The sequence below is a fragment of the Haemaphysalis longicornis genome, unplaced genomic scaffold (assembly GCF_048455015.1).
Source record: "Haemaphysalis longicornis isolate Haplotype H1 unplaced genomic scaffold, Haemaphysalis longicornis Haplotype H1 scaffold_12, whole genome shotgun sequence".
NCBI lineage: Eukaryota > Metazoa > Arthropoda > Arachnida > Ixodida > Ixodidae > Haemaphysalis > Haemaphysalis longicornis.
Window position 1 is genome coordinate 113233917 of NW_027526225.1, and position 12329 is coordinate 113246245.

Here is a 12329-nt window from a genome sequence, read left to right on the forward strand (position 1 = left end):
CCATTGTAATTTTGTTAATGCCCTTTTTTACTCTGGTTTTTACTATATCAAGAAATCAACACACAGGACTTCTAGAATGGGTTGAATTACATTTAATATAGGTTGTGTTCTGTGTCGTTGGGCTGGGTTCGATTATGTCTGTTGCAGTTGGGCTGGATTTGGGAAGGTTATGACGCGTTTGGTTAGGTTATGCCAGGTTGGGTTAGGTTAGGTTATGTTAGGTTACAATGGGACGTAATATTATTGAGCAAATTTTAGGCCAGCCAGCTTTTACGGAAACTGCCGTGAGAATTTCCCGGAGGTAATTCTCACGGCTGCCGTGAGATTAGACGCAGCCCGCCCAAAAAATTACTTTGTGAAAACTTCAAATCAGGACTCGTTCATGGCAGTTTTTCCAAGACATCTACCTGCTCATTTGTCCAAAATATGCAACACTTCAAGGAACTTTCCATTGCAGGTGTACAGCAAAGGGCACGCTGCTCCGCCAGCCTTTGCAGGAACCCTAGACTGCCATGGAATAGCCAGGGAGTAGCATATTGCGCAAGTATGCATGTGTTCGTCCGACAGGCCTTTTGCAAATGCTGCTGCCCCCTAGGGGCTGGTGCTAAGATATCAACTCGATCTCAAAGGTGTCTCGACGTGTAGGTGTAGCCATTATTGCATCTTGTTCCGACGCATCTCTGATTAAGGTGTCACTGTGCGTGAGATTGGCAAAACCGCTCGCCAAGCACGCATTTGGCAGTGCTTGTGTTTTTTTAGTTGTCAATGCTGAGGTCAGTGAAACAAGCGCCTTTATGAAATGTTGCTTATGCATTTGGCAGGGCTTTTATTTTTCAGTTTTCATTGATGAGGTCAGTGGAACAAGCTCATTTACAAAGTGTTGCTTAAAAGTTTTTTGCTGCGAGCTCCCACTCATCTGCCCGCAAGCTTCGCTTGTAAAGCAAGATTTTATGTCGCTTGTTTTAAATGTGAACTTGACGAGAATACTGGTTCAGTTTGTTTGCCACAAATTTGTTTCCTGTCAATTCCCGGGAAAAACAATGCCCTCAGGCGAGTGCAGTTTTAATATTGCTTCTTAGGGTTATAGTCTATACTATGATGTGTAGTAACATTGATCAGACATTTGCTGAGCTCATTTTCTTCACTCTCCAAGCAGCTGCCTTCAGAAAAGTACCGTATACACTTGTGTTAATGGCCGCAGTTTTTTTTCCCCCGAGATTTGGGGTGAAAATTGTGGGTGCGACCATTACACGGAGAAAAAGGCACAACTTTTTTTTTTTCCTCATAAATCTACGTTTAAATTGTGTAGCCGGGGGTCGTACGATGCTGAGCACTTTCATGCGAAGCATCTCCGTCAAAACTGCGAGGCCGTTGTTTGCTTCTCTGTTACATACTGTAGAAGCAAGTCCTGTATTTGCAGGAACAAGCTGCGCTTGCCTCGAAAAGCACACCTCTTTGCATTTGTTCATATGAGTCCACCTTCTTGGGAGTGCCATTGTTGCACGCATTTCTCGTCGACCTGAAGCTTCCGACAAACCGCTGATTTTCCGTTTTCTTTTGCACAGTCGGCCACTTTCAGTTTAAAGTCGGCAGTATAGCTCACGTATTTGCCCATGCGGAAGCGATAACTCTGGAAAACTTGTGGATGCAAGTAGGAGAACAATGAAAGTCGGGCAATACGCACCGATTACAAGAAGGACCATATGTGACTGGCGATAAAGACTGAGAAAAAAAAAAGTGCAAACAGGGTGGCTGTGGCTCTGGCTATTCTTGGCTATTCCTTGACCAGAGGCTGTGGCCGCCGTCACTTGTGCTGATCTCAAAGGCCTTGCTTTTGCTACCAGAAATTGTCAGCATAACTTCCTTGTTATGCCCCCTACCCCCCTTCCCCTAAAAAAAAATACTTAAAGAAAAAACAGCTTCCAAACTTTCGCATCATGGAACGGGTAACTCTGGTAACTTTCAAAAAAAAAAATTATGCGGCCAGTATATGGGTAATTTTTAAACATATATTTTTTTGAGGGCGGGGAAGGGGGGGGGTGACAAAGTTCTGAATGTGTCTTTTACACAGGTGCGGCCATTACACGAGTATGTACGGTAACATGCTGGATGCTGGATTAACAAATTGCAGCAACTTCTAAGTACACAGCTTGGCTATAAAGATTGCGTCACTCATTTCATTGGGCCTCAGCTACTTAGTGGTACATTTAGCTACTTATTAGTACTTCAGCCTGTACCAGGAAAACTCATAGAGTAATTACAGGTTTTATAACTGGAAAAAAAAAAGAAGAAACGAACATTTTGTTGAGCTACACGCACATAAAGCAACTTTTTTGCGCATGCAACTAAAGCACAGAAAAACCGAACCAGAACATGTCAGCACGTTCCTTGCAAGTCTAGTCCAGGCAGCATGACAGCAATGGAAAGAGCTTTTCTTGCTGTATTCTGCTGAGAATTAAGTAGGTTGGTCTGCTGCTGCGAAAAATTGCAAGTGTTGTCATCTGATTTATGCGTTAAATGCTTCCTTTGAGCATTGGTTGAGAAGGATAAGTTCACTAACTGGTGTCTGCATTCGTTTCATCTTTGTGACTTTGTTGACCCTAATGGGCACAGTATTTTTCCATCTCATCCTTTGGTGGTTTTAGCTTTTCCTTTACCAGGTTGCATCAGTTTTGAATGTAGTGTCTATTGCCTTATGTAAACAGAGATTTAACGAGGCAGAAAAACATGCTTTCACGTAGCCTGACTAGGGAAACATTTAATGCCATTGTGCTGGCCGCAAGAAGTTCTGTGTGAACAAATGTTGTGTGTATGCTAACAGCAACTCCTTACACTAAGTGGCTTTTTTAGCTTAAAGAGCGTTGCCTTTGCTATGTACAGTGTAGATTTAATGCAGTACTGTCTGTCACGTGGCTTTTTACTTACAAGACGTCCCAGAATTTATGGAAAGAGCTTTAGAAGAAAGCGCATTTATGCTATTTTTGTGTGCAAGATTTCACGATATTCCTATCTTTGTGCTGATGTGTGTGCCTACTCAGACGTGCCTTGTTGCTTATCTAGGTTTTTACTCCTTTAACTATCATATTGCTTCAATGCTCATGCCCAGCACTCATTTTCTGCAGTTGTTCGTGCCGTTGCTTTCATTTCGCCTGAAGTCTCAACTGAGCGGGTTACTTAGTGAGAAAATAAAAAGAGGCATAAAGTACTTATGGACAAGAAATCGAAATATGTAGAGTACTTGCATTACAAGCAGCCCCAAGAAAAAAAAAATTTTGTTCTGTCTTGTTCTTTCACGCAAACTTGCAGAAACTCATCTTGCATTGCTTGTTGATTTTAACGTTGGGAGTTTGTATGAAGGCAGCACTGACTGTTTTAATTAAACTTGTCTGTTAGTTCCAGGACCAGGCAGCGACATGTTGTTTCTAATGACTGATATGTCAGCTTAGAGCATTTTTCCCGGTGCAAATTTTGTCGCGGTACACCGAAACTTCACATTTAACTTTAGGCCTTTCAATGCTCGTAAAGCAACGTGTATTTTATTTGTGACGTCATTCATTTTTCAGTGTTCATAAACTTGATTTTTCATGTGCAAAGCAGGCCATGTAGCGAAATTACAGAATTAAAGATTTCTGTGCCTTTTAATGAAGCGAGCTTCCTTACTGAATGAGGATAGCCAAAACAGCATTGACTGAAGCAAGAAATGGCCAAAACTGTGGGGAACTTTTTCACCGGCATGCCGCACTGACATCATTCTGTGACCTGCGTGAAACTACCCGCCGCGGTGGCTCAGTGGCTAAGGCATTGCGCTGCCGAGCACGAGGTCGCGGGTTCGATTCCCGGCCGCGGCGGACGCTTTTCTGATAGAGGCGAGAAGCAAAAATGCCCGTGTGCACGAGATTGCGGCGCACGTTAAAGATCCCCAGGTGGTCAAAATTAATCCAGAGCCCTCCACTACGGCGCGCCTTATCGCCTGCGTTGCGTCGGCGCGTTAAACCCAATCAATCAATCAATCAATCAATCAATCAACCTGCCTGAAATTAGTACAGGTTGTGATGGCACTGGCGTGTAACAACGAACCATGCAAAAGTAGACAGTAACCCTGCTAAGGGCCACTCCACCCACTGAAGAGGGCTAGGGTGCAATATATCGCATGTTGGTTTCTTTCGATGCAGTTTCAAGTATTAAATGTTTAAAAGGGACAAGGGTCATAGGTCTAGAGGAGCCAAGTTGTTCAACAGTGCCCCGTCTGTACTGTGACCACACTCGATCAATCCCCGTGCCGTTTTTCTCTCTCTGATCCCCTTGCGCCTTTTTCAGTTCGGAAAAAGCACGGGCGTATTCTAGCTTATAGGGTTGGTCCTTGAAGGCCCCTCAACTTCACAAGCAGGGGTGCAACAGCTGCACCTATTGCACCATTTTGATACAGTTTTATATTTCTGAGCCAAGCTGCGCCAAAGCCATAAAATTTGTTCAAATTGCACCGCGCTGCGCCAGAACGCCCTACTGGGCACAAAATTTCTGTTTCGCTAAATTTGTGGAGAATAAAAGATGAATTGGCAACCTAGCTTTGTACGTCATCTAATTCATCCAGTCGTGCCAAGAGTCGTGCAAAGACCTCTTCATATGCAGTCTGTAATGCCTGTTCTATATCACTGTACCAATCCTGAAAGTAAGTCGCTAAAAAGCTTGTGAAAGGACTTCAGCGCAGACGAGTGCATGATGTGTTACTGATGAATCCGATAAAACATTTGCCGTTTGGAAATCGTCACTGTACAGTGTGGTGGAGCACTATACAACGCACTGCCTCTTTTGTAGTGGCAGAGCTGGTTGACTAATGACTTTGGCGCGAGTGCGGTGACCGGTGGGAAGTTAAGCATGGGAAAAGGGAAAATGAACGAGTGCACTAATACGGCTTATCGGCGGCAACCCAATCTCGATAAGCTTCTTGAGCTATCTGCTCAGAAGTGCGTGTGGCATAGGACCGTTGGCACCGCCGTAAAAGTACTGCATGCGTTTAATCGGCGACAATCCAAACATGGCGTTAGCTGCCGCCTCCTTGCGCATGGCCACACAGTGCACTGTGGAGGCACGGAGTGTGTGTCGCTTGTAGTAACGAGAGCAGCTCGTTGTATCCGTGCACATGATTGCGAGTGGAACTGGTGTGAAAACGCGCCGGTACAGTACATACAGCAAGTGCGCTGGCGGTAATGACTCAAGCTTAGTAGGTGGCGCGCTACACTAAGCAAGCAAGCAGGCGGAAGCCTTTTCCAGGCTCGTCGATAGCTTGGCGAACTCAAAAATGTTGAAGGCAACGCATTGATATCATGTCAGTGATGTCTGCACAAGTCTTGTATCCGGAGGTATCGAAGAATATTTTTGTCTTATTTGTTGTATCTATTGTAGCCAGGTGAAAGAGCTATTTGGTATGCAATTAAGTTTAGTCATGTATAAAAGCATTTTGGAGTACTAATAAAAAAATATCCTTTGTAGTTTTACACCTTTTTTTTTTCATTTTTTCCTTTGTTTGATCTTGTAAATATGCCGAGCATTCAGATGAACCTGATTGATTGTGGGGTTTAACGCGCCGACGCAACGCAGGCGATGAGGCGCGCCGTAGTGGAGGGCTCCGGATTAATTTTGACCACCTGGGGATCTTTATCGTGCGCCGAAATCTCGCACACACGGGCGTTTTTGCTTTTCGCCTCCATCAGAAAAGCGGCCGCCGCGGCCGGGAATCGAACCCGTGACCTCGTGCTCAGCAGCGCAACGCCTTAGCCACTGAGCCACCGCGGCGGGTCATTCAGATGAACCTGCTTTCAGGCACAAATACACTATGCCATGCAGCTTCCTGCAAAATTCATTGGTAACTTTTGCAAAGCATGTCTGCACTGACGTTAAGTTGTTTGCACATCTTTTGAATTAAACTGTTCAAAACTTGGGGTTTGGTGCTCCAAAATGAAGGTATCTTTTTCCCGTAGCCTGCTCCAAAACCAAAATTTTCCTGCTCCAAAAATTGCTCCAAAACCTATTTTGGCTGTTGCACCCCTGCACAAGCCTTGCGTTGCCTTTGCTCTGTGAAAGCCACGCAATGGATTTTATTTAGGACAGCCCTTTTTGTCAGCCTTGGGAAACAGCAGCTTCTTGTCTTGCAAACATATGGCCTAATGGATTCCTCTCAAAGCCTGGACAAAGGCTCCGGATAAGACGCCACATTCCTACCATGAGGCCTCCTTTGCAGAGTGGCAAAAAAAAAGGGCAATGCATTTGCCTTCGTCGAGATTCAAGGTCATTGGGATTCCAACCTTGTGCAGGATGGAGGCACACATTAAACCTCTTTGTATGATTACTTGTCATTGTCAGGCTGCACCAGACGAGGTAAAAAGCTTACTGACTTTTCTGTGAATTTGAAACTGTGGCACTCGACCTGCAGGTTGGTTTCCTCACTAAGCTTTTTTTCATACTCACTAACCTCTGGCTCTGCTGTCATTTCGAACCGTCAACAACTCATTGTGTAGCAGTTACAAGGGGCACCCGCATTATTCCTTTTATTATTCTCCGGGAGGCTGGACAACCATTCTTTAGACGACGTGCGATGGCTTGGGCGGTCATTTGGTGCTTTTGGTCTTGGCCGAGGAGAGGCAGCTGCTCTCGCAGTGTTCTTTGCTCGGGAAACCGTGGGCGAGGCACATGTTGTCCCAGAGGTGACATCGGCCCGCTTTCGAATCAAAGTAGTACGGCAGACGGCGCTCACGGCGACGGCAGTCGTGCAAGGGGGCACCACCTCGGCAGCTTGGGTCTTGCGGGGAATCTGTGCGGGGAGGCAAGAGACGTACGTTTTATACCTCAAAGTCTCTCTTAAAGGGGCACTGAAGGCAACCAGCAAGTTGGCTTCAAACGGAAGTCTGACCTTCCCATGGCCAGTTTAGCGTTGATTGAGCACCAAAAGATGCCTTAAGTGTTGAGAAATCGCTAATCAAACGTGACACAAACAGCGACTGCAGTCGCTGTTTGCATCACGGGAAACTGGAAGCAAGCGAGGCAGTGGCGAGTACAGCAGTATAGAAGCAACCGAACACAGCACTACCGCATACCGAGCAGTTCGGTCAGTTTTGGTCAAATCGGCCGTGCTTGCCCGAACTCCCACGTCCTTTGCAGCTACAGACCACTAAGCAAAATGTTCTTTCATGAACCCATTGATCAGTGTTGATGCTTTGTTGCAGAAAAACCGTTTGTGTGTAGCTCGCACACCTCCTCAAAAAGCGGTACTGCCTCTCCAAGTATGGACGAGTAGCGCCATATGTGGCAGCCAGGAAAAATGTTGCGCATGCCAGCACTTCCAGTGTAAGTTGCGCGGTATAGCTAGTGCCAGAGGCAGCTGCCTTCATGTTGTCACTATTTTCTATCTTATTAAAAAAAAAAAGCCTGTTCTTTGTGAGCTAACCTATTGATCTAAAGCAACTTGTATTTTGATTTCAGTGTCCCTTTAAGTTCAAAGGAAACATCCAGCAACAAAACAGTTGTGTCATCTTGAACTAGTACGTCCGCTGAATTTAGATTCTTAGGCAGCCAAGTTTGTAATTGAGCTCTAATAAGCGAGGTTTGGGCAGGGAGGGTTGAATCCTGCTTGCTACGTCCAGTGTTAACGTACTCAAAAAATGAAGGTTTGTGAGAGGAATTCTAACTTGTTCACACCTTGGTGCTGCTTCAATTTTGTTAGCAGTGGTGGTTGTATTTTCATGGCAAAAGGGCACCAATGGCCAAAGATTGCCCAAAACAAATTTTGTAAATAGGGAAACGGCTTGACTTCACCCATTCACTCCTATAAGTTAAACCTGGTGCTGAAGTCCTATCGTCAGTAGAGAAGGAGAGTACTTTGCAAGCCCTTAATCACTAGTGTACGAGTTAAAAGTTCCAGGCTTTTAGGGGGCAAAAGTACATTGACTTCTTGAAAGAAATTGAGGGGGGGGGGAGTACCCTGAAAAAGCGCATGACCTCGAATACTTCTGCAGAGCAAAATTAAGGTCTACGGGGGAACTCCAACTGGGTTCATTTCAGTGTGCTTTTGGGACATTCGTTCCATTTATTCAGGGCCACCTGATTATAAGATTCCCTTTTTGTGTGTAGGTAACCCGAAAAAGCAACTTTTTTTCGGGGTGGGGTTAGCGCGCACTAGAACCTGCGGCAACCGGCTTTGCGAACTCAGCGTCTGTAGCGTGATCTGTCCTGTGTTCCTCACTTCAGCCAGCTTTGCTGTTTGCCGAGTCTGCCCCAATTTTTTTTCCCTGGGCATCAAGCTGTTTGCTAAACTCTGCAAATTCAATGAAAAAGAAAAATCAAACCCAGTTCCTCTTAGTGTGAAATCTGCTGAAGCAGCAGAGCTGTGGTTCTTTTCTGTTGGCCCAAACATCAGAGGGTGCTCGCCCAAAAATGGCAGCGCCGTCTCTGTAAAAATTCTACGGTTCGCGCAAAGAAATCGGCAGCTAAATGTCAGTGGCGGGAGGCTTCCTCCTCTTTTAAGAGGGAGAGGAACCTGCCCTTGCGAGACCACCGTGCCCTCTACCGGTGGGTCTGGGAACTACCGGCAAGGCAGTTCCCAGATCCACCGATAGTCTGTGAACCTTGGAGTCTCCGTGATGCCTGACTTTAAGCAGACCGATGAAAAGACTTAACCTCAAGCATCTCTGCTGTAAAAGGTGGTTGCAGCAGAGTTATGTACCATGGCATTTGGCTGCGCAGCTTTCCTTGGACGCAAACGCGAACTTTGGCCAGGTGCACTTGTTCACCGGAAGCAGGGAGCATTGGCCAGGACTTGTGCTGTCGTTGAGCGACCGTGCCGAGACATGGGCCCGGGCCGGCGCCACGGCATACAGCAGCGTGCGGTCTCTCTTGCTGCATGGTGTGAACTTTGGGGTCTGGACGCAGAAACGTCGACGTCGCGTCCCCGTTGTTCCTGAAAACATTGCACGCTCAGCCTGAGCAGCTCCCGCCTCATGAAAGAGGCCTCCTGGATTAAAAGAATCGAGTTTTGGGCTAGTGAGGCCACGGAAAACTTACCATCGGTGATAAGTGGGCAGCTTATATTTCTATGCCATTCCGAGTCACAGGTGATGAGACCTCCTGCTTTGGCCAGGGCAATCCCTTCTTAGGAAAGCTGCAGTATTTACTTTCTTAATCTTACCACAATAAACACACTGCAAACCTTTTTGAATGCGTAGCACTAAATGACTCACTGAGTGTTTGTGGCAGCAAAATGGCCCCAAAAACTCACACTGGCTGTGTCACTCAACGCATATCCGTAGATATGCATTAACCAATGGTTTCCCAGGGTTTTCCTGACATTGAACCTAAAGTTCTGCTTCGAGGTCTGACAACATAACAGCAACATTCCAAGCTTCCAAGCAACGAGTAAGTGTTGCTTGGAATGTTGTTTAGGCTTAATGTTAGGGCTACGTAAGCCAAACAAGGGTGACAGCACATATTGGCCAATGCTTGGCCAATGAGATTGGCAACTGAATTAAGTAACAGGTGTTCTGTGGTGGCAGGGGAGGCAGAAATGCTATTTTTTTCCACACCATTTTCAGTGAACCAGGCATCTATATGCCATCTGTGCAGGTCTGTGTGACCTGCAAAAGGAGCTCGGGCATCGCAGTGGAAGGTGAAAGAATTCAGATGCATGAACTGAGCCTAGGTAAATTGTAAGGAGACAGGACGCTCCTCTCGAAGAGGCAGCAGACTGAACGATTTCCATCCCTGATTGTGGCTCTATAACCAAGCAACTATTTATTTATTTACTCACACAATACTGTCGATCCCCCTTAGGGATTATTACAGGAGTGAGCATATATACACTCAAACTTACATGATGATGATCATGTACAAATGATGATTATGATGGTTTTGTACAAGTGAGACATTGACCACTGGTGGACAGTGGATATAGGCAGTCTACAGTAGTGGAAACGATGCAGTTAAGCCCACGGGTGCGCTTGTACATGATCATCATCATAAGTCACTTGGTTGTTGAGTCACGAGTGCACGGATAAGCGCTCATAATATTAGAAATTAGCTTGGTCTCTGTTAAAACGCATTCTCACACATCGGACAGAAGCAAGAATCGCCCGCCGCGGTGGATCAGTGGCTATGGCGTTGTGCTGCTGAGCCCAAAGACGCGAGTTCGTTTCTCGGCTGTGGCGGCCACTTTTCTGAAGAAGACAAAAAACAAAGACGCCTGTGTGTCGAGATTTCGGCTCATGTTAAAGATCCCCAGGTGGTCAAAATTAATCCGGAGCCCTCCCCTACGGTGTGCCTCAAAGCTGAGGTGTAGCTTAATTCCGTGAGTGGAACCAAAACTCAATCAAATCAATCAAAACGTGAATTGGCTGACCTTTCTCGCAGGCTTCTTGGCATTGCTTGAGAGTGGCAAAGCCGTTGCCTCCACGTGTCAGGCACAATTGATCCTGGTGCCAGACTATGCACTGGCCTTTGCGTCGTTGTTCCTTGTGGTGATTGGGCACAAAGAACCACGGGGAAAGGCACAAGTCTTCGGGACCACGTGGCACCTGGCGTGGCGGGAAGTGGCACGTCGGTTCGGCTGGTGTAGCCACGGCTGTCTCTCCTGCATCCAGGTTATGACCCAGTTACACCACGGGTGATGGTGCAGTTCATTGCAAATCAGTCTACACCACAGAGCACCAGACTGCAAGCTGTGGCAGATCAGAGAAGGTAGACTTTTTGAATCAACCTTGCTCTAATCGCCACGCCCAAAAGTATCACACCGCCTGTATGAAATCTCTGGATTCACTCCTCCATGCAAGGTCATGGCGACAACATGGTGCCTATCACAGCTTACACTGACACTCATTTTTTTTAAATTGCCATGGACTTATTGCATCGTGCCAACTACGCACATAAGTGCACATTATTCCGGAAGAAGAGGAGTTTTATCTAGGAAAGCAATGCACATTCGGCTATGGCAAAGAAGTTCTCTATATGCATATACACATCACCATGCCTCATCATCATGACATCCTCACCAACCAGAGCTGAGCCCACTCTGCACTGACATAAACGTGTGGAATGATGAGTGGCACTCGGCTCATGATGTACTGGGGGAACACCAATTCGAATAATGCTTTTTAGTAGGGATGGTTTTGGGTCACTTAGGGAAAACAGGTAGAAGGGAAGCATGAAAACGTTAGCAGTAGCCTGTCGGGAAGTTGTCACGGACAAAGCTTCATAATGATTTCAAAGTCTTTGATGCAGCCCTTGGGATATACCCGGTCCTTATCGGAGACACCCACGCAGGCCGGTGTGCCGTGCGAGAACCTGTAAGACCTGCACAGTGCTACTCTAAATGTCGAATAGTTGGTGCCAGTGTCTGCCCACCTGCACAGCTCTTCTCAGAGGGGAGTTAAGAAGATGGGTGGGGAGCTGTGTTGCTTCTCGCTTGCATGGGGAAAGAATGATGGGAGGGCCACCACTCCTCATGAGAGACAGTGATTGAAGGGGCCATGAGGACAAAATGCAAGTTTGGTTCAGTCGAAAGATTGCCTCGTTAGAGAAGCAATGACTCCACCTCGAATGCAAACTTCACTCAAATAAGGTGTATAATGAGGACAGATAGAATGGTCATGTGACCCACTAGCAACTTTTCCGCACTATAACCTATGCCGTATTACGGGCAGCTGTGCGATTGGCTGAGGCCAGCAAAAGCAAACGCAAGTTAGGCAGGGCTTGTACACTTGCAGAATGAGCTATTTTCACTTAAATGTAATGCATATTCATTTTATAGCAGTAAGAATGGTGTGGTAAAACAATGGAAGTTAGGAACGGGCATGTAAACATAGAAGCACCAGTGTGTACTGCGCGGACTATGCTTGTTTGCACAGCAGTCCACCGTTTCGGGGTTGTCTCACACGACACTGGCCAACTTGCATAAGCGACATGGTATTAGTTGGCCAACTTGCATAAGTGACATTCGGTCATTGCGCTTGAGTCTGTTCAGCAAGTGGTCAGGCTTGTACAGGGGTTAAGAAATGAAGGTTGGGACAAAGCGGCGAAGTGGCGTAAAGGTGGGAAGAACGCTGGTCCAGCGTATGAAGCTGACTGCGTGCACCTCAGTGTTGGATAATCGGGGTTTTTAACGCATTGTTTGCCGGGACGGTGGTGATCTGTCGTAAGTAGCGGGTCATTGTAAAACCGGGGTTCCATTGTATCTGCAAACTTGTGAAGGTCAACATGTTTTCTGTGCAAGCATTACTTTAGCCGCAAATTCTGAGGAGGTTTGCAGGAACAGAACATGAAATCTAACATGCAAGGCATTTCAGAAA

At 46.3% G+C, this 12329-nt stretch overlaps 1 protein-coding gene across 1 annotated transcript in view; it reads left to right on the forward strand.

Moving 5' to 3' along the window:
* Positions 1-3642, forward strand: part of Zir (dedicator of cytokinesis) — a 70537-nt gene extending 66895 nt beyond the window's left edge. The window contains 1 exon segment of the mRNA XM_077694210.1: positions 458-3642. Coding sequence (XP_077550336.1) covers positions 458-506 — 49 coding nt within the window. The 3' untranslated portion in view covers positions 507-3642.
* The last annotated feature ends 8687 nt before the right edge of the window (positions 3643-12329 follow it).